The following is a 23062-nucleotide window of genomic DNA, read 5'->3' on the forward strand; positions in this document are numbered from 1 at the left end:
GAGGAAGCCCCGCCAAGGCCCTCCCTGGCCCCAGGCAGGCAGGGGTGGGGAGAGGCGGGGAGGAAGCAACTTACCCTCCCTCTTCTCCTGCCTCCTTCTGGCTGAATGAGGGCTGGAAGCGGGGCAGCCAGAAGCAGGGGGCGGGGCTTCGTCATGTGCCCCGCCCCCTGCACCTCACCTCGGGGAACTGCGTTCCCCCGCGTTCCCCCCCGAAATGACCTCTGCTAGTACCTGAGGGCAGAACCACCCATGTGGTCTACAGAGAGGTCCTTCGGTAGATGGGGGGGGAGTCCAGTATGTATGTCTCACTTCATTTTTTACACTACAATCTTCTCCATTAGAATTCCTACAACAAATGTTACATCATCAGTATTATAACTGGATTTACGGAATTTAAATACCGTAGCGAAGCAGGGGTATCAGGCTAGTCTATAATAAAAGGAGCCACATGTCCATCCATCGGCCCATTTGTGGCAGGCATAACTCATCAGAAAATAAAACTAGGAATCTCAAGATTGGACACCCGCTTCAGGATGATCTTGGGAGTTCAAAATCCAAAAATGAAAGGTTTGGAATATCATGGCTCAGGTTATCTCCAGACACCCCCCCCCCACCCCACCCCCCCACACACACTATTTGCAATGGAAGCTAAAGTGTCGGAATAGGATCTGGGAAACTCATGTTCAAACCAACCCTGCCACCTTGCTGGGTGACCTTGGGCCCATCACGCACTCTCAGCCTAACCTACCTCACAGGGTTGTTGTGAGGATAAAATGGAGGAGAGGAGAACAATGTAAGGCACTTTGGAGAGAGAGAAATTGGAAGTGGGGACAGACAAATGGCAGATCATGAAAGGAAGAGAACAAAATGAAGGAGGAGAGAAGTGTGGAGAAGAGAGAACCGTAGGAAAATTGTTTTTGCTATCACAGACTAACAAGGTTGCCACTCTGGCCCATAGCTATGGTGGGGCATTTCAGGGCCACGAACCCTTAATCACATGCTCCACCCCACAAAACACTTTCTTTAAACCCATAATAATGTTTTTTAAAGTTTAAATGTAGCTGCACTGCCACACTGTAGCACCCAAGCCTGCCTTCTCATCCAGGCTCCAGCCGGCCGGTCCGCTGTGTTCTCCAGTGAAGGAGGGAAGGGGGGGGGGGAGGAGAGAGAAGCAAGGCATCCCTTGCCAGTCTGGGCTGCCTGCAGGTGAGGGGCCATGGCCGGGTGCTTCTTCACCTCTTCTTTGTGTCACCTGGGGGGAGGGGGGAGTGCGCGCTCACATGCCAGGCCAGGCTTTGTTGTGGTTGCTTTTGGGGTGGGTGGCACATGATCCTGCCCACCCGCCCAACTGTCCCTCAGCCCTATGGTGCTCTGTGCCCAAAACAGCAGCAGCAGGCTGCAGGGGATCAGAGCACCGCTTCTTCCTCCTCTGCTCCTTCCTCGTATTCCCCCCCCCCTTGTGGGGTTCAAGGCAGCAGCTCAGAGAAAAACAGGTTTTGCTTTCCATAAACTGGGGCGGAGGGGCCTTTTTTGCTGTTCAGTCCCAGCTCTTCCTCACCCCAGCTTCACCTCACACTACCCCACTTGTGTTTCTACTCGGTCTACTCAGAAGTAAGTAAGGGTTCTTTTTAAAATTATCCCCCCCCCCGAAAAAAAATTAAATGCCCCCCCAATGAATCACGGCTATGGGCCTGTTGCCACTTTGCAAGATTTGGTTGTGCTCGGTAAAGGAAAAAGCAAACCACAGACAGGTGGAGATGATGACCTTGTTAGGAGGCTGCATCCGGGCAAGGATCATAGCTTGTCCTGGACTTGCCTTGCTCCAATGCTGTCTTGGCTGTTTGGTTTAGCTGGATCTGATTAGCAAACAATTTTCCTCAAGCTCCTTGTAAACTTTGCTAAAAGGCCCAGCCAGAGAGCTCTGAGTGGTTTTTACTGTGCTGCGCCTTCCCTGAGCCCCTAGTGCATTAGAAAAAAAAAATTAATGCATTATGACCTTCCAGCTAACCCGCCCCCACCCCCCCGCTTTTTCGCCCGCCACTTTATATCCTATTTATTTATTTATTTATTTACTTCATATCCTATTTATTTATTTACTTCATATCTCTCAGCAGCGCTGCTTCCACACAGCTATCAAACTGCAGTAATCTAGGGAGGAGTGGTATAATCATGTTCCAATAGTCCTTTCCCAGTCCTTGGTATGCTTTTTACCAAGCACAACTTTCTCCAATCTTTTCCAAAGGAGGGCAGTGGTGGAGGAGTGGAAATGGGTAACTGAGGCAAGCGAAAAGTGGGGGAATCTGCTGTGTGGACATTTCACTGCAGCTGTGAATGCCTCAGCAGTTATGAGAACTACATGAATGGAAGAAGCCTTAGTCTTCACAGTTGGCAAATGCCACCATTTATAAAGCTATGCCTCATGTTGGAGTCATCGTTCAGTGCTGTTATGCATGTAGAAGGTCTTGTGTACAATTCCTGGCCTTGAAACTCCACTGACAGTCAGAGTGGATAATACTCAGCAAGCTGGCCAGTGGTCTCACTTGGAAGAAGGCAGTTCTATATGTGCATATGAAAGGGACATCAGATTTAAAAAATTGCTGTAGCTGGACTGGTATAGCAAGTATTATTTTGCCATTTTGACTTTCGGGTGAAAATCCGTGTGAAATATGCTGCTAATTTGCATCTGAATGGAATACATTTGAAGAAAAGTTTTCAACTTCTATTGTTCTTGTTTTCTTTCCCCCCCCACCAAAGTCTTAGCTCCGTTGACTTTCATGCTTTTTGTCCAGGGGGCTATAATCCGTTACACAGTTCACAGGAAAAAGTGGATGGTAAGTAATTTGCAAACTAATCGTTGCCATTCTTTCTCTTCTGGATAAGTTATTAGGGGAATAATGGATGAGACATCTGAGCATGAATTTACTGTGTCATCAGTGCCCACCAATAGCCACTAGTGATGCACTGGGGGGTGGGGGGTGGAATTCTCTCCAAACACAAAACATTTGTGTATGGATCAAACGTGGAGAGAAAATAAATTGGGAATGCATCCTACCACTTCACACAGCAAAGTCTGCAGCTTTCCTCCATTTTAAGCTTTTCAGAAGAGCCATGTAAATTGGAGAAAGTCTCCTTAAATCAGAGGAAGAAGTCATTCAGTCCTTGCTGAGAGGAGTGGTAGCATGGAGTGCTGTAGTAGCTGGAGCGTTGCCCAATAGTTAGTGAAGATTTTAGGGTACAGGAGGATATGGATACAAAACATTTTTAAAAATATCATACACACTCCAGTTTAACTCAGCTGCTTTCTTTAGAGAAATGCTAAATCCCTAGAATTGGCAAGTCATCAGAATTAGGAGTTTCCATGGTCATGCTTAAGTAAGCAAGAATGCCCATGTTTAGCACAAAGCATTCCTAGATGCCTAAGAGATATGTACATTGTGGTCTGGGAGGGCAAATTCTTAATACAGCCCTGAATGCAGCAGATGCATACTGTGTTCCCAGAACTCTGAACTTGTGGCTGCCACATTCTACAGCAGTAGGTTCTTCCCAAAAGTCATCAAGGACCCGATTTTTTTTTTGTATTATTACTATCATTCTGTACTAGGACAAGTTTACCCAATTAATGTTGTAGGTTTGGGAGCAGACATCTGTGCAATCTGATCTTTTTTATTTGCTTTCTCTGAGGGTCGGTAGGAACATATTCTTTCCTCCACCCCATTCCACACACACCTTTTGAGGTGTAATTAGAGATCTCATTGGATTCCATTCAGGTTCGATTTGAAAGTCCAAGTTTCGTGTATAGTTTTGCCACACTCAGCTCTTTGTCCTTTTTCCTGACCATATTAATGACATGTGATAGGAATGTTGCCATTAAAACTAATCTTTTTTCATGTAAATCCCATATAAATAACATCTAACATAAAAATGGCATAAAAGGTTTTTAAAGGCAACAAAAACGTGAATTTTTTCAAAGAAAATAGGTAAAATAAAAATGGTTTTCCTAACAGTGCACAAAATTAAAAGGTAAAACAAACAAACAGAAACCCTTAGTCCTAAATCCTATAATTTTCACTTCATGTTGTTCAATAAATATGGACTTCACTGTACCACCATCTACTGGGAGAAAACAAGCATTACTTCTCATAGAGCTCCATTTGATTGAACAAACTGCACTCTACCTGTAATGTCTTTCAGTTTTCATTCTTTAACTAAGGTGAATTGTGCTAATAAAGTAGTCAAACAATTTGAATACAACAGTCTACAGAAACACAGTATTGACTCATGTCATGATTAGATGATTAAATCCTTTGGGTGATATTTTTGCTCCTAAGACTTGAGTGTCTCTGAGTCTCAACTGGCAGAGCATTTTAACTGTTACTTGTCTCCATAGGATGTCAGGGAACTGTAACTTAAGAAGGAAATAGAAGAATACATAAAATATGTATTTCCATTCATTCTGTCACTAGAATTACTTTTTTCACTGGGTTAGTATAAAACATAAAGGCCAGTCTGTCTGTCTGTCCATATATATTGGATTCATTGTGGTGATTTAGGGTTGGGAAAAATAAAATTATGGTTATCATGATTTCCACGGTATGTTTAGAAGGCTCATAATCCCACAATCTTGCTAAAGCTGATAAATGAAGGGTGGGGCATAAATCTAATCTTCTCCTCTTCCTCTTCTTTTATTAAAATAATGGACACTAATCTTTATGGAATTGAACAACTATCCTGAGGAGTTGTGCTAGGAATTCCTGTTATTTTGAAGTGGGACATTGATTTCTACAGAAAATCCATCTGAAGCATAAGATTGAGGCTTCTCCCATCTGAAAGGCAACTAGTTTCCTTCATGCCATCATGATGGTCATCAATACAGCAGTCAATTGCTTATCTCGGCCAGTGCACAAAGCATGAAAAATCAGAGAGATGGCCTAGTTCATGATGACTCTTGGGTCTACTAATACCGTGTGTAGACTGAATCCACTGGAGACGACTACATGCATGACAATTACATCAACTCTTAAGGCCTTTCCATTTTTAAGTCATGAGAAAGGAGGGCCTATCCATTTTGGGTATCTGCTATGGTGGACAAAGATGTCCAGCTTACATCTTGTCACCCCTGGCAGGATAGGTTGGGTATCTGTGGACCAGCAGAACTAGGAATTGTGAACTACTACAGGTAGCATATACTTAGGTGCTGTATCACTCAGTACTGCCAGTGGTCTGAGGCTTGCGAAGACCACTGGGAGCAGTGATGATAGGGCAAGGGATTTCAGTGCTCCTGGGGCGGGGAAAGTACAGTGGTGGGACTAGGGAAGGAGATAAAGGAAGGGGACAGAGAAGCAGAGTTGTTCAGCCCCCTTCCAACCTATGTCCCATCCCAAGGGTTGCCAGCAGTAAGGCTAGGACAAATTGGTGTTGTGTAACACCAGGTAACGTCCTCCAACATTGGTGTTGTGTAACGCCAGGTCTATCAATAATAAGAGCATGGTCCTTCGGGACTTTCTGCTGGAGCAGAATGTAGACCTGATGTGCATGACCGAGACCTGGGTGCAAGAAGGGGAGACAGTAGCTCTCTCCCAGTTGGCTCCTCCCAGGTTCTTGGTCCTTCACCAATCATGGACTAGGGGGTAGGGGAGGAATGGCTCTATTCATTTGGGAGGCTTACTCCTTCAGAGTGCTTCTGCCTCCGAAGATCATGGGCATAAAGTGTGCCGCCTACTGTGGGAAGCTGGGGAGAGTTTGGTGATTTGGCTGGTGTACCGACCGCCTAACGTACATGCCAATAGCCTGCAGTCCCCGATGGAGGCCATGTCAGGCTAGGTGTTGGAACATTCTAGACTGATAGTCTTGGGTGATTTCAATGTCCACATTGATGCTGCGGCCTCCACTCAGGTGACGGACCTGGTATCATCTATGGCGGCGCTAGGACTTTCCCAATATGTAATGACTCCCACTCACCAGACTGGACACATGCTTGATTTGAGCTTCGCGGCGGGGGTTACACTGGACCGGATCACTGCCTTGGCAGTGCCATCGTCAGATCACTTTGCTCTGAGGGCCCATTTGAATGTTTCACCCTGACCCAGTTTAGGCAGCGAGCATATTTTAGGTTGCCTGCAGAGCCAGATGGGCCCAGTGTGGCTTCAGATGGCCCTGCGGGATCTGATGCCCCCTGGTGGCTCATTAGATGTGCTTGTGGAAGATTGGCATAGCCAACTCCCTGCAGCTATTGAAAAGATCACTCCCTGATGCCCTTTGCACCCTCACACTAGGCTGGCACCCTGGTATACTCAGGAGTTGCAGCTGATGAAGCAAGAGCTAAGATGGCTAGAGAGGCAGTGGCGGCATACCTGCAATGAAGCTACAAGGACATCTTATAGGACTTTTATGAGATCCTATGAGATGGCAGTCAAAGCTGTGATTGCGTCTGCGAGCTCATGCCCAGCCCAATTATTTAGAACGATTTGGTCTCTGATGACTTTGCCCCAAGGCAGGTCAAACAATAGGGAATTGGACATTGGCTGTGAGACTTTTGTGAGCTGTTTCGCAGATAAAGGCTTGTCACTCCACCGTGACCTCCCTTCCACAATTGAGACAGTGAGCAAACCCGAGGCCCCATGCACATCTTCTTATCAGGTTTTGGATTATTTCAGTCCACTCAGTCTAGAGGAGGTTGACAAACTGCTCTTAACCATGTGCTCTACCACGTGCCTTCTCGATCTGTGCCCATCATGGCTCATTAAAGTGGGTCATGATGGGTTTCAAGGTGCCCTGAGGGAGATTATTAACAAGTCCCTCTCAGAGGGCTTGTTCCCTTGGACACTTAAGGATGCCACGGCTCATTCCCTCTTGGAAAAAAAATCATTGGATCTGGCCAAATTGGCTTATATGAGCAAGTTAATACAGAGGGCTGTGGCAGTCTAGTTAAAGAGCTTTTTGGACGATGCCTCCATCTTAGATCCATTCCAGTCTGGCTTTCACCCGGGAAACAGGATGGAGACAGCACTGGTTGCCCTCTCAGACTACCTCTGGAGGCATCTGGATCAAGGCAGATTGGTGGTGCTGTTGTTGTTGGACCTGTCATCAGTGTTCAAAACAGTTGATCATCAGCTACTGATCCACCGCCTCACCAACACTGGAGTTCAAGGACTTGCCTTACAATGGCTCTCATCCTTCCTTCGGGGTCAGGGACAAAGGGTGGCACTAAGGGAACAGCTGTCCTGAAGGCATCCACTGACTTGTGAAGTGCTCCAAGAGGTGGTACTTAACCCCAATGTTATTTAACATCTATATGCACCCCCTTGCCCAGATTGCCTGAAAGCACGGACTTTGGTGTCACCAGTATGCAGACAACACCCAGCTATATCTGTTGTTGGGTGGCCAATCTGACTCTATGCCAGAAGATCTGGACTGGGCGTTACAAGCTGTGGCTGATTGGCTTAGACTGGGTGAATTGAAATTGAATCCGACGAAGACGGAGGTCCTGTACCTGAGTCGGGGCGGAACAGGGGTAGGGATCCCACTCCTGACCTTCGATGGGACACAGTTAGTGCAAGTGCTGGAGGTTAGGAGCTTCGGAGTGCTCTTGAATGCCTCCTTAACAATGGAGGCCCAGGTAGCAGCCACTGCCAAGTCAGCCTTCTATCATCTTCGGCTGATTAGGCAGTTGGTACCCTTCCTTGAACGCAACAACTTGGCAACAATGATCCATGTGATGGTCACCTTGAGACTGGACTACTGTAACGCTCTCTACATTGGGCTGCCGTTGTCTCAAATCCGAAAGCTGCAGCTAGTGCAGAATGCGGTGGCCAGGCTGTTGATGAGTATCCCCATGCAGGAGCACATCCAGCCTGCACTGAAAGCACTGCACTGGCTGCCATAGCATACTGGATTCATTTCAAGGTGCTGGTTTTAAGCTTTAAAGCCCTATATGGTCAGGGTCCAGCATACCTAAGGGACCGCTTTTCCCCACATTTTCCCTGGAGAGCACTGTGTTTAGGGACCCAAAATTAGTTGACCCTCCCAGGCTCCAAGGATGCCAGGCTGGCTATAACCAGGGCCAGGGCCTTCTTGGTGGCAGCGCCATACTGGTGGAATGAGCTCCCAGAAGAGATCAGGGCCCTGCAGGACCTTTTTACAGTTCCACAGGGCCTCTCCCACCAGGATTTTTGTTAAGTATGCAACTCAACAATGAAGTAAGTAACAAGTGATTCAGCTTTATTGAGAAAGAGAACTTCCAAAAGATCACACAACATCAGACGACACAACAACACAAACAGTGGAGCATAGCTCCTTTTAAACTCTCCCGGGCTGGGGTAGCCACGCCCTGTCATAGTTAACATCCAATCATCATTCATAGATAACATCCAATAAATACAGTTCCCTCCAGCACAGTTCTCTTACATTTTATTGGTTACCACAATGCTTCAGCCAATGGTATTGTTACAGATTAGAATCCTGGCTGAGGTTTCAAGCTTAACATGTACCGTATTTTCCTGCGTATAAGACTACTTTTTAACCCAGGGAAATCTTCTCAGAAGTGGGGGGTCGTCTTATACGCCAGTACGCCAGAAGCATCAGCACAGCTCTATATTTTAACTGGAAAACTCTATATTTTAACTGGAAAAGTTGGGGGTCGTCTTATACGCCCAGTCGTCTTATACGCCAGAAAATACGGTAGTTAGATATGAAGACACAACACTTTTGACTCGGGAGCTGCATTACACACTGAGGGGAGTGTCCCTGTGCCCTGGTTTCACCACCTTCCATCTTCAGCCTGTGTCCACCGCACATTAAGTTGAGTAAACTGAGATGGCGTGAACACCATCATGAATATACTGTCACCTTAAGTCATGTTTTGAATGTAATCTTCTGCTCTCACTTTTATTAGACCTTGTTCCAGTGTTTTAGGAGTCTTTTAATCGAATGTAATGTTATTTTACATTTATGTTTGTTTATGATGGTTTTAATTGTATTTATATGAATTTTTATGTAGGCCGCCCTGAGCCCACCTTGGTGGGGAGGGCGGGGTTTAAATGGAATTGAATAAATAAATAAATTATAAATAAATGGTTCTTTGTAGCATGATAACAGTCCTCAGAAATGTCCAAGCATGCATTGATTGCTCCCTGTCATATTACACAGTGGGCTTTGTAGTCTCTGTAGTAGCACAACAAAAAGTTTGTACTGAAAATGACAAAGAAAATTGCAGCACATCTCCACACACACACACCCCCCGCACCACCTTAATACTGTCCTCTTTGGCAGGAGCTGGCTTGCATTGTGATCTACAATATCCGTGTCTGTCTCATGTATGTTCCTTTAATGGGATTTAAGAGCTTCATGGCGTTCTACTGGCTGTCCAGGTAATATTAATTGTGCAAAATTTCCTTCTGGTTGTTGCTGCTCCCCAGCTCTAAACTTTAATTACTCTAAACTGGATTTGGATCCAGCAGCTTTTAAATAGCAATTAACAGTGCAATCCTCTTTCCTGGGAGAAACCCAGGACAGCCAACTGAATAGACCTCAGTAAAATTCTGTGCAGATTTTAGGCTTGCTCTATAAATGTAGTGGCCCTAACCTGTTTCGAAACTCTTAGAGAAGCCAGCCATAGACAACCATTTTCTATCTACCGGTATCACTGATTTAACAATGAATGATCAGTTGTACATTTGAAAAATATCTGCACGTCCATGCTATGGAATCTGCATCAGAATAAGTGCTAGTGCAATTGCAGGGCCTTTTTACCTATGTGGGGTGTAGACATTTTGCTTCATAGTGTTACAGATTTTAGAGGAAGGATGCCCTTATTGAAGATTTCTGCCTTACATTGGAATCAAGGATGATTCCACACAAACTTTACGACTTTTCTAGTTAATGACATCCTCCACGAAAATATCTATGATGGATTTAGTGACCTGGAGAGAAAGCTGAGAGACCAAACACACACAAATAAAAGTTCAGAAGATAAAATGAGAAAGTAATAAGTATTTAAACATGCAGAACCGAGTCTCAGGAGATCACATTGACCTACTAGAAAGCAAACTCCCTGTTTCATTATCTCTACAGTCTGTCCAAAAATTGACAGTATAAGTGCATACAAAATTGAGGAACAAAACTCTCCAGAATCACAGAATTAGAATGGAGGTAAAGCTTACAGTTATCATGAACGAAATCATCCTGTATCATATTAACTAGAAATTAGTGAATCCTCAGCTAAAGTAAGAAATGTGCTGGTAATTAAGAGGTTAAAAGGTAAAGGTTCCCTTGCTCAAAAGCCAGTCGAGTCCGACTCTAGGGTTGCGGTGCTCATCTCCGTTTCAAAGCCGAAGAGCCAGCGCTGTCCGAAGACGTTTCCGTGGTCATGTGGCCGGCATGACTAACCACCAAGGCGCACGGAACGCTGTTACCTGCCCACCGAAGTGGTACCTATTTATCTACTTGCAATTTCTTGCTTTCGAACTGCTAGGTTGGCAGGAGCTGGAACTAGAGACGGGAGCTCACTCCGTCATGCGGCAAGCCGGGTCTCGAACTGCTGAACTACTGACTTTCCACAGCCTGCAGTTCAGCATCTTAACCACTTGAGCCACCGCAGCTCCTCAATTAAGAGGTAGACATTTGCAAATGTGGAAAAAAAAATAGGATTTCTAGCTTTTAATTATGGCACATGTGTGATCCATTCCTGATACACATGTGAATTCTTACAGTACCACTTTAAAATGTAATGTGTGATAGATGAAGAAAACACATGATTAGCTGTTCTTGGTTCATGTGTTGTTGCTGGTTCATTATTTATTTTTAATACATTCGTTTATTCGACAAACTTTTAATTGGTAATATGCTTTATTGTTCCCAATGAACACATTGTTTTTCCTAAATGATTTATCCTAAATAAATGGTTTTTCTTAAATAAAATCTCTGCTGTGAAAGAGATTATCTGGTTTACTGAATCATTTAGAAAGGTGTTACCGAGTTTATGGCAACTGTCCAATAAATTACAAATAAGCCCTAGTTTGGGCAGGTAGGAGTAATATTACTGTTTTAATTGGCGGCACCATTTTGAAAGTGTCTTCAGTGGTGGTGATTATTATCTTTTTGTCTCCACAGGTTCCTAGAAAGCAATTGGTTTCTCTGGGTTTCACAGATGAACCACATTCCAATGAACATTGATTATGACAAGAATCTAGACTGGGTCTCTGCCCAGGTGAGAAATTCTAGCCCGAGGCATTTCCTTTATTCCTTTTGATGACCTTATTCATAAAGGGGTATGGGCACATCATCAAGTGATATTGCTATTGGGCAATGAATTGCTATTGGAAAGATGAATGTGAACTGGGCTGTCCATGCCATAGGCCAGCAATCATGATCACAGCTATTGGAAGAATTTCAGCCATTTTATATACAATATACCAATATACACTGACCCACAGAGTGAGGAACAATGAAGGTTCCCATGGCCAATTTGCAGCTGAACATTTTGCATTCATGACCAGGATCTTTGCATGAACCAGGAAAGCTGTGGTTTCTTTCTTTTTAGAATTTTTTATTGCTTTTCACTATAAACTACAAACTAAAAAAACTACAAATTCAGAGTAGCAAGGTACATTAATAACCTATCTTGCGCTTTGTATGCTTCCCTACAAATTTATGTTTACAATATATCATTTAATTTCTAAGTAATAAGTATTCAACTAGAAAGTACAAAAGTTTCTTGATTATTGTATCGCATATGGACAATAATATAAATTCTTTAAAATTTAACATAGAACAATCTTAGATCTTCATTTGGATGTCTTCTTGTCTTTGCGCTTCTTCTTTTGCCAGGGGATATTAACCTTGTAAGATCTGGAGGCAGCAGTTCCCAGGTCAGAATCAAAGTCAGAGTCAAAGATTTCACCCAGGGACACAGAAGTAGAAGAGGAGCTGTCAGTGGCTGACACCTGATGTTCGCTGTTGTTTTCTGTCGCCTTCTCTTCCTCTGCTTCCTTTCTTTGTTTTTTCAGAGTTTGATGCTGCTTCAGGAATAATTCTGCTTTAGAGAGAGAGTCAATCTTTTCCTTCTTCTCTTTGTAGTTGAATATAAGACCTTCTGGTAAAATCCATCTGTATTGGACATTGTTCTTTTGAAGAAATGTTGTAATGTTTCTATATTGCGTCCTCTCCTTACGTACTTCAAATGGAACATCTTTCAGTATTTTTATCTCTTCCTCTTGAATTTTTAATGTTGTGGCAGTAGAAGCTTTAAGTATCAAGTCTCTTGTTGACCTTTTTGCGAATTTAACAAATATTTTCCCTGGAAGATTATTTTTTTTCACAAAGTCTGAGTAGGTTCTATAGATCATGTATTTGCTTGCAATATTTCAGGTCTGCTGTTGATCAAGAGGGCCAATGCTTCACTTAAGATTTCTCTTAAATTTTCATCTTTTTTTCTGGTACCCCTTGGAATCTTAGAACATATAGGGCTCTTTCCACTTGTAGTTGTAATAATTGTTGTTTTTCAGAAGCTCTTTCTTTATCTGCAATGTCCATTCTTTGATCCATTTCTTTGGTCTTAGTTTCAACCTTTTTTAGCTTTTGGGATGTTTTCTCTGATTTAACTTTGGTCTCCTTCAGCTCCTTCTGCAAATCATCAAATTTCTTATTGAGATTCGTCTGCTGATCCAGCAGGGGGCGCAAGGTTTCAGAAATCGTACCAGCTAAATCGATGGTAGTTTCCGGTCTTGTGACCAGTGATGCTGTGCTGGCATTTCCTGTGGTGCCTCTGCGCGCCATTTTCCCTCCTTTCTACATCATTGTTTATGTTAAGGTAAAAGTTTTTAATAGTTCTAGGGTCTTTCTCTGCAATGAATATCAGGTCCCGCTGCAATCCGTTTGGGCTGGGTGGATTTCTAACAGCTTAATATCCGCTTGGTTCCTGTTTAGCTGCTTTCTATGCTGTAGGGTAGGGTTCTTCCTCCCGAGAGTCCCCCCCCTTTTCTCTATGGAATTTTGCCGTCTCACTGTCAGTTTATCCACTCTCTGCATTTGTCTTTCTTTTGAAACTTCTTCACTCACTTTTTAAATCACTGGATGTCTTCCCGTAGGGACAGTCCTTTTTGTTAAGTCCTTGCGCGCTCTGGTTCGGTAATGTCTCTGGTCACCATTGCTGGCTTTGGAGTAGCAGGACCTTGAAGAGCAAAAAAGAGCCCCAAACCCCAAGCCGTGGCTTCGGAAGTGGCTCCTTCAGCGCTCCAGACTAGAAGCTCCCTACAAGAGCTTCAGGGGGGAATCGAAAGCATCCAAACCCCCTGCCTGCCGCCTCAATCCAAATCGCACCATCGGAGCTCGATGGAATGCATTCATTCACGAGTCACCAAAACCAGAAGCTGTGGTTTCTGAGCAGCTCGGCCAAAGAGATCAAACTGGAGAATGCAACATTGCTTTTTCATGTTGTGATCTAGAGGACTATCCAGAGAGACATACTAAAGGTGTTTGTTTTTGTTTTTTAAAATTAATTTTCAAAAATGTCTTTTGTTTTCATTTCATTCAATATTTTATTTTTTTCTCAGCAGTAGTTATTTATTATATAGTTGAATGTTATTTCTAGGCTGCATGGCAGCCATCAAGTTTCTGGGGGCACTGAACAACAAATACAAAGTCTAACAATGCAAGTACAATATTGGCCAATGGTATACATAATCAATTACAAATGCAACAAATGACCATCAAGTCTAGGCTGATTTTGCAAGAATCCTAGAAGTCACAGCTGAGACACATCATACATACACAGCCTTATCCATCCAGGACTTAGTGATAAATACCAAGTCAGCTCGCTGTTTTCCCATAGGCTGATCTTAATGCAGTGACATCACATTTACATTAGGGATGCCATGAATTTATCAGCAAATATGTTCAGCACCTGAACTTTGTTGTGTGATGCTCACTATCATTTCATAAACCTATCAGGGATATGTTCAGGTTGCATCCAGAAACTTGAATAGATGGTGAAAAAGGCTGCAGATGCCTGTTGATCAGAAGCTGAATGAAAACTGATTGGGGGTCAGCTGGGAGTCAGGTTCTTATTCTGTCCCCATCGCAAAAGGGCTACATGGTAAGTTGTAAAAGGGAAAGGAGAAAGAGCTCTTTTCTGTGTCCTCCTCTCCAAGCTGGCTGGGGACAGAAGCAATACTTCTGAGCTCCCCATTGCAAAAGAGAGAGGAGAAAGAGTTTGCTTCTCTCTTTTTCTCTGCAGCTCAAGCTGACAGCCTGAGGTAGGGACACCAGAGAGGAAATCAGCTGGGCTTCTGATCAATTTCCCCATGTTTACTGCATCTCACCAATTCTGGAATGCAGCAACTTTTCCAGGATGGAAGATCAGAAGTGTTGGAAATGTGTGGGTTGCAAGGTCCAGATTCCAGCCATTACAGGGTTAACTTGTTTACCTTCTATACCATTGTTTACACTGACCTGGAAGGAAACCTGGCAGACAGCCAATGTAAGAATAGCCCGCGAAAGTAAATGGTATTGATTGGTTAATGTATTCAGGTGATTTCCTTCTAGGGGTCAAGAAGGAGGAGGATTCTCCATTGTTGTGTGACCATGTGATTGTAGCAGTAGCATGTAACAATGTAGCTCTAGATAGCTCTTTTGTTTGTATGTTTCCTGTGTACCTTTTACCCTTAGAAATAAAGTTCTTTCTCAAAGAAAGAAATGTCTCCTCTCCAGTGAAGCAAAGATCCATTGCAAACTCTGAGTATTTAAGCATTTTTTTTAACTATTTTCCCCAACAAGAAGAACCCAGTTTCCAGCTGATGAGCTGAAAGTTGGCTCCTGATCCCCCCCCCCAAAAAAAACCCCCTTTGCTGGGTACAGAGCAAAATTTCCCCAGCAGACAATCAGAAACTGATTCTCAGCTGACCCTTCATAATCTGCAATTTGATGCTAATGGCTGCAAGTAGCCTGTTCCTGCAAATACACACAAAACACCCAAATTGCCCATAGATCAATTGGCTGCTTGGTCACCACTGGTCAATGGGAAGTGAGCTGAACTTTAAGTATCCCTAATTTATGGCACATTGACAGGGCTAAGAGGTGTGTTGCAATAATCCTAATGGTTAGAATACCCTCCAAACATGATCACCCATTCTGACCTTACAATCACCTCTTTATACACATGAATCACACTAGGCTAACACAGCAGCATCATATAGGTTGTGGAGCCTCAGTGCACTTACAGTCTTGGGAGAGGTGGGAATCACACACACTAATACAGCCTACAAAGATAGGGACAATTAATTAATTGCATTCCATGTCTCTATCAAAGCACTCAAGGCAGTTAACAATTTAAAATAATTGCTTATGATCGACGAGATATAATGGAGAAGGACGTGGAGCAATGGTTAGAAATGCAACTAAGCGGAGGCACTGTTGTTATAAAATATATTATGTTGGCAATAATGGAGGTCTTGTTTTTATTCGTTTAGCTTGTGGCAACATGCAATGTGGACCAATCCCTGTTCAACGACTGGTATACGGGGCACTTAAACTTCCAGATTGAGCATCAGTGAGTATGAGAAACAGAGGTCAAATCTGAATTTGCATTTTAAAATTAGTTTCGTGCTTCTGTGATGCCGTCTTTCTCTATGCTTGTTTGAAAGTTGCTTGGAGAAGATTCTTTCAAAGCAGTGCAGAGGCACAATTACAATGGAGCCGCCACGAGAGGGCGATAAACATATGTAGACAGGCAAAAGTATACTCGCACAGTTGAAGTGCGAAAATGAAAGCAAATGTAGACAGGTTTTTTTTAAGACAGTCAGAAGGCTGGGACACTGGTGGGAAAGACAAATGCAGATTTGACCAGAGAGAAAGATGTGGTATGGAATAAGGCACTTCTCTGAATGTGTCTGAGAGAGGCTTTCCATGAAATGTGGGATGATCTTTAGTAGAAATGTCTCTTTCAATGCTCTGTAATAACCCCTTCAATCCATCCTTTGCTCTCTCTCTCTCTCTCTGCAGCCTTTTCCCAACAATGCCTCGACACAATTACTGGAAAGTGGCTCCCCTGGTGAAATCCCTCTGTGCCAAACACGGTGTTCAGTACCACTGCAAACCCTTGCTCACTGCCTTTGCAGATATACTGCGGTAAGTATCAGCTAATTAAGCGGGAGGGAGGAGAAGGCTGAGTGTGAGAGGGTCAGAGTAGCACAGGAAAATCAGGAAAGCAGTAGCGGTGGGGCCTGGAAGAGTGTGATATTTACCAAGGAGACTCCTTTTCCCTGTCTCTTGGCAGCTCTCTGAAGGAATCATCGGAACACTGGGAGGATGCCTATCTCCATGGCTAAGAAGAGGCAGGGCCTCAGGAGGAAATCTCCTCATGCTGTCCGCTAACATCACAGAGCAAACAGATTTGGTGTGACAGGATGGTCAACTATGCAGTTAGGAATAGGTCAATCCAAAGGATAGCATAGGATTTCCCCTTTTGCACAGACATCTTGATTTGCTAGTCTCTTGAGCTTCATGCACATGGAGGCCAGGAGGTGGGCTTCTCCTGAGACAGAGAAGGAAATTTAGAACTGTAAAGCACAGCTTCTCAACTTGTCCCTTCCAGTTTATTGGGGAATAAAAGCAAAGCAGCTTTACTTCTGTTTTAAGGTCCTACTGTGTTCTGTACTGCAGGATCAGTGAGTCTAGGAGCAGGAAAGAAAAACAGAATGCAGATTGCTTTGCTTTTGGTTGACTTCTGCCAATAAAACCAGTTAAAATAAAGCGGAGGCAGAAGCAAAATGAGTAGGAGAAGCCTAAGCTATTGCGCAGCTTCTTAGGTCTAGACTCACCGTGGAGTTTCTTGATTTCATGTGGCCTATTTTTCATTTTAAAACATCACCATGTGTATTAGGTGTGTTGAGTTGTTAGCTTGTCCCCCTCAGATGTTCACCTCAAGAATTCCATAGTGATTTCATAATTAGAATGTTTGCATTAGGCTGTGGAGAACAAGGGTGTTCGTATTTGTTGGCCAGGGAGGAATGTCTGCCGTAGAACGGCCAGATCTGAGTCCAGTAGCACCTTAGAGACCAAACAAGATTTCAGGAGGGGGGAATATAACCTTTCAAGAGTCAAGGCTCCATTTCCAGATTTCTTTCTTTCTTTCTTTTTTTCAAAAACATTTTATTATCGGGTTATAACAACATGTCCAACATTATAACATTCCCTTATTTCCAATATAGCCCTTTTCCCTTCTTCCCTTCTTCCCTCCCTCCCCCGCTCCAGACTTCCCGCAGCGATCCCACCCCTACCAAATTTCTTATTGTTATCTAATCTTTCTACTAAACCACAGTTTAATAAGTAACTATTATGTTAACTATCTTTCTCTTATAATCTATCTTATAGGTAACATTTCTTTAACTACCATTAACTTCTGTTCAACTCTTTACTCATTCCATTCCTAATAATTATTAAAGCATAATAAATTGTTTCAAACATCCCAATATTTCTCTAGATATTCTTTAAAATCCATCCAATTTGCAAAGAATTCTTCGTCTTCTTTGTTGTTAAGTTTTCTTGTCAATTTGTCCATTTCTGCCATAAAAAGCATTTTTTTAATCCATTCCCAAACCTCCGGTACTCGATCTTGTTTCCAATATTGCGCATAAGTCATTCTTGCCGTTGTAATCAAATACCATAACAAAGTTCTCTTAGTTACATTCACTTCTTCCATCTTAAGACCCAAAAGAAGTATTTCTGGGGTTTTTTTTAAGTTACATTTCAAATTTTTTTGCATTTCATTATGGACCTCCGTCCAAAAAGTTACTGCTTTGTCGCAAGTCCACCACATATGGTAAAAAGTACCTTCTTTTTTCTTACATTTCCAACACTTATTTGACATATTATCATTCATATTAGCAATCTTTTTAGGCGTCATATACCATCTATACATCATTTTAAAACAATTTTCCTTTAAATTATTACATGTTGAAATTTTCATTTAATTTTTCCATAAACATTCCCAAGATTACATAGCTATTTCCTTATTCATATTAATTGCCCATTTTATCATTGCCGGATTTCAAGATATCTGATGAAGGGAGATTTCTGAAAGCTTATACTCCAGAAATCTTGTTGGTCTTTAAAGTGCTACTGGGCTTGAATCTAAAAGAGTGGAGACTATCTAGCCATCTGTGGGTCTATGGTTTTCCTTCAGTATAATGGTTTTTATAACTTGCTATAGGTAGTTAGCAATGACTTGTGGGATATGAAATTTCCAGAACTCCAAACGAATGGAAGGGGGAAAACACATTTTGATTTATAAGTATTTTTTTAAATCCTCTACAAGATGCTATGAATATTATTGCTCGCAGCAGTCAACAATTGTGGCAATCACTCTTGCCAGACATTATGTCATCTGCCAGGACCCTGTTCAGCTGTATCATGTATCAGGCCGTATTTTTCCTGTTGCTTCCATTCCCTTTGAATACTTACTTTAGACCTGTCATAATACCACAAGCTTCAAGCTTATCTGTCTACTAATATTAATCCAGCTCATTTCAAGGATCACCATGTCTCTGTAGAACTTTAGTCAAGTTGATCAAGGATATTATGGGCCCATAGGACAACTTTGCTCAGCACAACAACGTCTTTGGGCTGAACTTTCCACAACTTGGGTGCAGGCAGCTGTCGTCCATTTCGTGGGCTTTCTCAATGGCTGCCTGCTTTTTGGAATAACCTCCCCAAAGAATCCAGGAAGGCCCCCAACCAGATGACAAAAGACAACTATTCAAGAGGGCTTCAAGGGCTTTTTAAATGTTAAATGTTGTACTTTGTTTTAATTAATATTGTGTGTCACAACTCTCTTATCTGCCTTGGGGCCCAGTTGTTGGGGCAAAGGAAGATTTATAAATATTTTAAATAAATGAATAAAATACAAAGTTGATGGACCATTACAATGAGTGATATAATAACCCCACATAGTAGATCCGGGGCATTCAAATGTATCCAATTATACATTTTTATCCATATTATCATTTTTTTCCAAAGGGGAAAGAAAGTGACCATTGGATTTTCCATCTTAAAACTGTAGATAAAAGAAAACCAAAAGAGCAGTTCTGTGTTTCTCCTCACTTGAAAATAATTTTTATTCTAATATGGGCTCATGCTGCATTTAACCTCTTTTGCCATTTTCTTCCATGTTAATAGTTCTTGATTCCAATGTACAGTCCAAGTCAGAGCACATTATTTCATCCTCAAAAGAGAAATCAGACTAAACCAGACATTTCTATCCCAAATTTAATGCAAGTACTAACTACATTCAGCAAAATTTCAGGTCTCAAAATTAATGAATCGAAATCCCAACTAATGCCCATCTGTCTCCCAGAAGAGATCCAAGCTCACTTAAAACGTTCTTCCATGTTAATAGTTCTTGATTCCAATGTACAGTCCAAGTCAGAGCACATTATTTCATCCTCAAAAGAGAAATCAGACTAAACCAGACATTTCTATCCCAAATTTAATGCAAGTACTAACTACATTCAGCAAAATTTCAGGTCTCAAAATTAATGAATCGAAATCCCAACTAATGCCCATCTGTCTCCCAGAAGAGATCCAAGCTCACTTAAAACTAACTCTTTCATTTGAATGGGTCACTGATTATCTTGGGATCAAGCTAACGCATGATAGATCTAACTTACTTAAACACAATCATATCGAGGTACATAAGGAAATAGAACAACTAATAAATAAATGGGAAAAATTAAACCCCACATGGGCTGACAGATTTCATCTTATAAAATCTTTTCTCCTCCCGAAATATATCTTTTTATTTAGAGCGCTCCCTATAGACGTCTCAGGAATAAACCTAAACACATGGCAAAAGACTCTCAATAGATTTTTATGGGCCGGGAAAAAAGTCAAGATAGGGTTCACAACACTATGCAGGCCAAAAAACAGAGGAGGCTTTGGATACCCTAACATCAAAGAATACAGACAGGCAGTTTTATTAGCTAATATAATTAAAATTCTACGCAGACAACCCACTCAGGAATGGATCCAAATCTACTCAGACATGAGTTACCCAGTAATGATACCAGCTATGTTTTGGGAAAATACTCCTCTCCCAAGTACTTTAAAAGGGTCATACCTACTCCTGCGGCCTATGTTGGCTATATGGAAAAAAACATACAAAACACTTCTTCCACCGATATCCAGATTCAAACCTTTCATCTGTCAACCTTGGTTTAGAGACGCAACCTCACCAGCACATCTAGACATTTGGAAAAAGGCGAGGATGATTAGATACGGAGACATAACCTCCAAAAAAGGAATACTACCTAAAACAGCAATAGATCACAAACTGGGCAGTGTAGTACCATGGTTTCTATACTTACAACTTAAACATGCTACAGAACAGATGCATATGAAAGAGGTAATGGGACAACCGTGTACTGACTTTGAAATCACATTCCAGATGTTTGAATATTCAGATAAGGGACTGATATCTGCAGTTTATCATTTACTGAATACCGCTAATGCTCCGAAAATACTTCCTTACCAGAAGCTTTGGCAAAAAGACTGTGAGACTGAGCTTGATCAGAATTTTTGGAAAGAAGTATGGGAGACAAAAAATCCATATCCATGTTCTATTCCGTTAGAATTACAGGATTTTAAGATCTTAACAAGATGGTATCTGACCCCCCAACGTCTCTCACACATGCAACCAACAATTTCCCCCAAATGTTGGGGGAAATGTGATAAGTTAGGTACATTTGCCCACGCTTGGTGGGATTGCGAACGGATTGCAGAATTCTGGGAGGACATAAAACAAATGGTACACAAAATCATAGGTATTGAAATCCCACTGAAACCAATAGATAAACCTATAATGGATAAATGGAACCCTATACTAGAATTTTTAGCTTCAGAAGATTTCTTGCCCTCTTCCTGGCAGCAATTCCAGAGGTGGCTGTAAAGACTATTTCAACATGGAACACAACTCTATACTGCATGTTATATCCTACACTTCCTATACAAATAAGCAATACAGACACAATGCAATTTCATATTGGCAAATACATAGATGAATACTGTAGTTCTCAAGACATACCAGAGCGAATTAAATGTTTCTGAAATGTGAAAAGCACAAATGTAGTTTTTCAGATTTTTTATGTTACACAAAATTATTGGAATATTGTTATTATTATGGTACTTGACTTTTTTGTAACTTGTTTTATGATACAATAAAAAATTTTTTTTTAAAAGAGAGAAATCTAGTTGCAGTGGGCCACTCAAACTTTTATCTGATCTTCCTTGGATCCTTTATAAAGACCTCTCGGTGATCAAAAAAGCTGCAATGGACCATTTCATAAGTATATAATAGCAGTAAGTTTATCTTTCCTTGCCGCTGCCACCACCATGCAGTAGGCCTTCAAATGGGCTGTAGCCTGAAATCAGTCAGAATTATCCCAAGCCCTTATCCAGTTGCTTTGTCACTGTAGTAAAAACAACAATGAGCAATCATATCTACCGAGTCATCTCTAAATGCTAGAGAGTAATGAAAATACCAAGAGGAATCCCACCCACTGTGGCAGGGAACTCCATATGGAACCCATCCAAGGCCATTGATCTCCAAGAGCAGACCAGCCAAATTGGCCACCATCACCAACCTCTAGACTGAAGGAGGGGAAATATCAGAATTATGATCCATGTGACAGGCATTGCTGAACTTGTGTGTGTATGTATGTTTAACTCATGATAATGACAACAACGACAATGATGATATTATTGAGTACTGAGCCTCTGGTACATTCTGAGGAATTTACTTCCAAACCTACTGGGAACTACAGATCTCAGAATGCACTAGGCAGCACAGAAACTATGTGAAGGGAAGTAGGGTAATGAAGGGGGGTAGGAATATTCCCCCTTCTCAACTGCTGTTAGTACCACTGCATCACTTCCCAGTTGCAGAGCGGGGAAGTTGGGGGGCATGGTCTCATTGCAGTTACTTGGATCATTTTCAGTTAGCCTTTCTTTCTCTCAAAATGACTCAAGGGTAAAATAACCAAGCCATATCTATATATCTAATAGCCAAGTGGCCCCCGGAGTGCGGATCGCTAAATCAGCGCTCCGGGGGCACTTGGGGGGGAGGGGAAGGTTTGTGCACTCTTGGGGCAGTCCCCACGGGGGGAAAAAATCTAAAAACTAAAAAAAATATCGGGATGGCCCCCCGAAAGTGCAAGAGCGTTCTGTGCGCATGCATGCGCACGTAACGCTCTACGAACGCCAACGCCACTTGGAAGGCGAGCGGCGAGCGGGGGGGCTGACTGGCTCGGAGCCGGGGGGAGGGGGGAGCCACCACCACCGGGCGGGCAGTCACGGAGCAGGGCGGCGGGGGGGGGAACAGCGAGGCCCGGGCGGCTGAAGCCTCCCAAGGCCTCGCTACGGGGGGATTGGGAGAATTTTTCCAGGCATGTCATTTTGGTAATTTTTGTCACTCCAGATTTGGTGTTTCGGGGCAAAAAGCAGGAGTTCAGCATAGATGAAGAAGATGCTATGTCAAACGAGCCTTGTGGTTTTTCTAGTCTGTTGCAAACTACTGAATAATTATAATAGTAATTATTATTATTTATTATATTTATGAATTGCTGCCACAGCAGGGCTGTGGGCAATGTACAAAAGTCATAAAACAAGATGGAACTGTTACTGTCCTCATGGAAAAGCCTGGCAGAACATCTCTGCCTTGTAGGCCCTGTGGAATTGCATCAGATCCCGCAGGGCCTTGATGGTACTTGGTGGAGGTCCCCCTCTCCCGCGAGTATCGCGGGTCCCCCACTTGTTTTATTCTATTGCTACATGACCAGATATGCATTGTCGACCATAAGGACTACTTCCTCCAACTTTAACCAATTAGATTCATCATATTCTTCTTGAATTGTGTAAATATTGATGTATTATCTTCTCTTCTTGGAGGGATCAACAGTTTCCTGAACACTGTGATGTTTGACATACATCTCTATTATGGTTGCCAACCCCCCCCCACCAGGCCCTGCCCCCCAGCTGCCCAGCAGAGGGACTTACCAGTAGAAAGAGAAAGGCCCAG

General features: G+C 42.6%; 1 protein-coding gene across 1 annotated transcript in view; it reads left to right on the forward strand.

Moving 5' to 3' along the window:
• LOC107121912 (fatty acid desaturase 1-like) overlaps positions 1-17453 on the forward strand; it is a gene marked incomplete at its 5' end in the record, with an annotated part of 30525 nt that extends 13072 nt beyond the window's left edge. Inside the window, 6 exons of the mRNA XM_015424925.1 lie at positions 2755-2831; positions 9268-9365; positions 11107-11203; positions 15462-15541; positions 15994-16119; positions 16268-17453. Coding sequence (XP_015280411.1) covers positions 2755-2831; positions 9268-9365; positions 11107-11203; positions 15462-15541; positions 15994-16119; positions 16268-16319 — 530 coding nt within the window. The remainder of the gene's footprint in view (positions 1-2754; positions 2832-9267; positions 9366-11106; positions 11204-15461; positions 15542-15993; positions 16120-16267) is intronic.
• Between the last annotated feature and the right edge of the window lie 5609 nt (positions 17454-23062).

Source organism: Gekko japonicus, unplaced genomic scaffold (genome assembly GCF_001447785.1).
Source record: "Gekko japonicus isolate JY-2015 unplaced genomic scaffold, Gekko_japonicus_V1.1 scaffold1541, whole genome shotgun sequence".
NCBI classification, from domain to species: Eukaryota; Metazoa; Chordata; class Lepidosauria; order Squamata; family Gekkonidae; genus Gekko; species Gekko japonicus.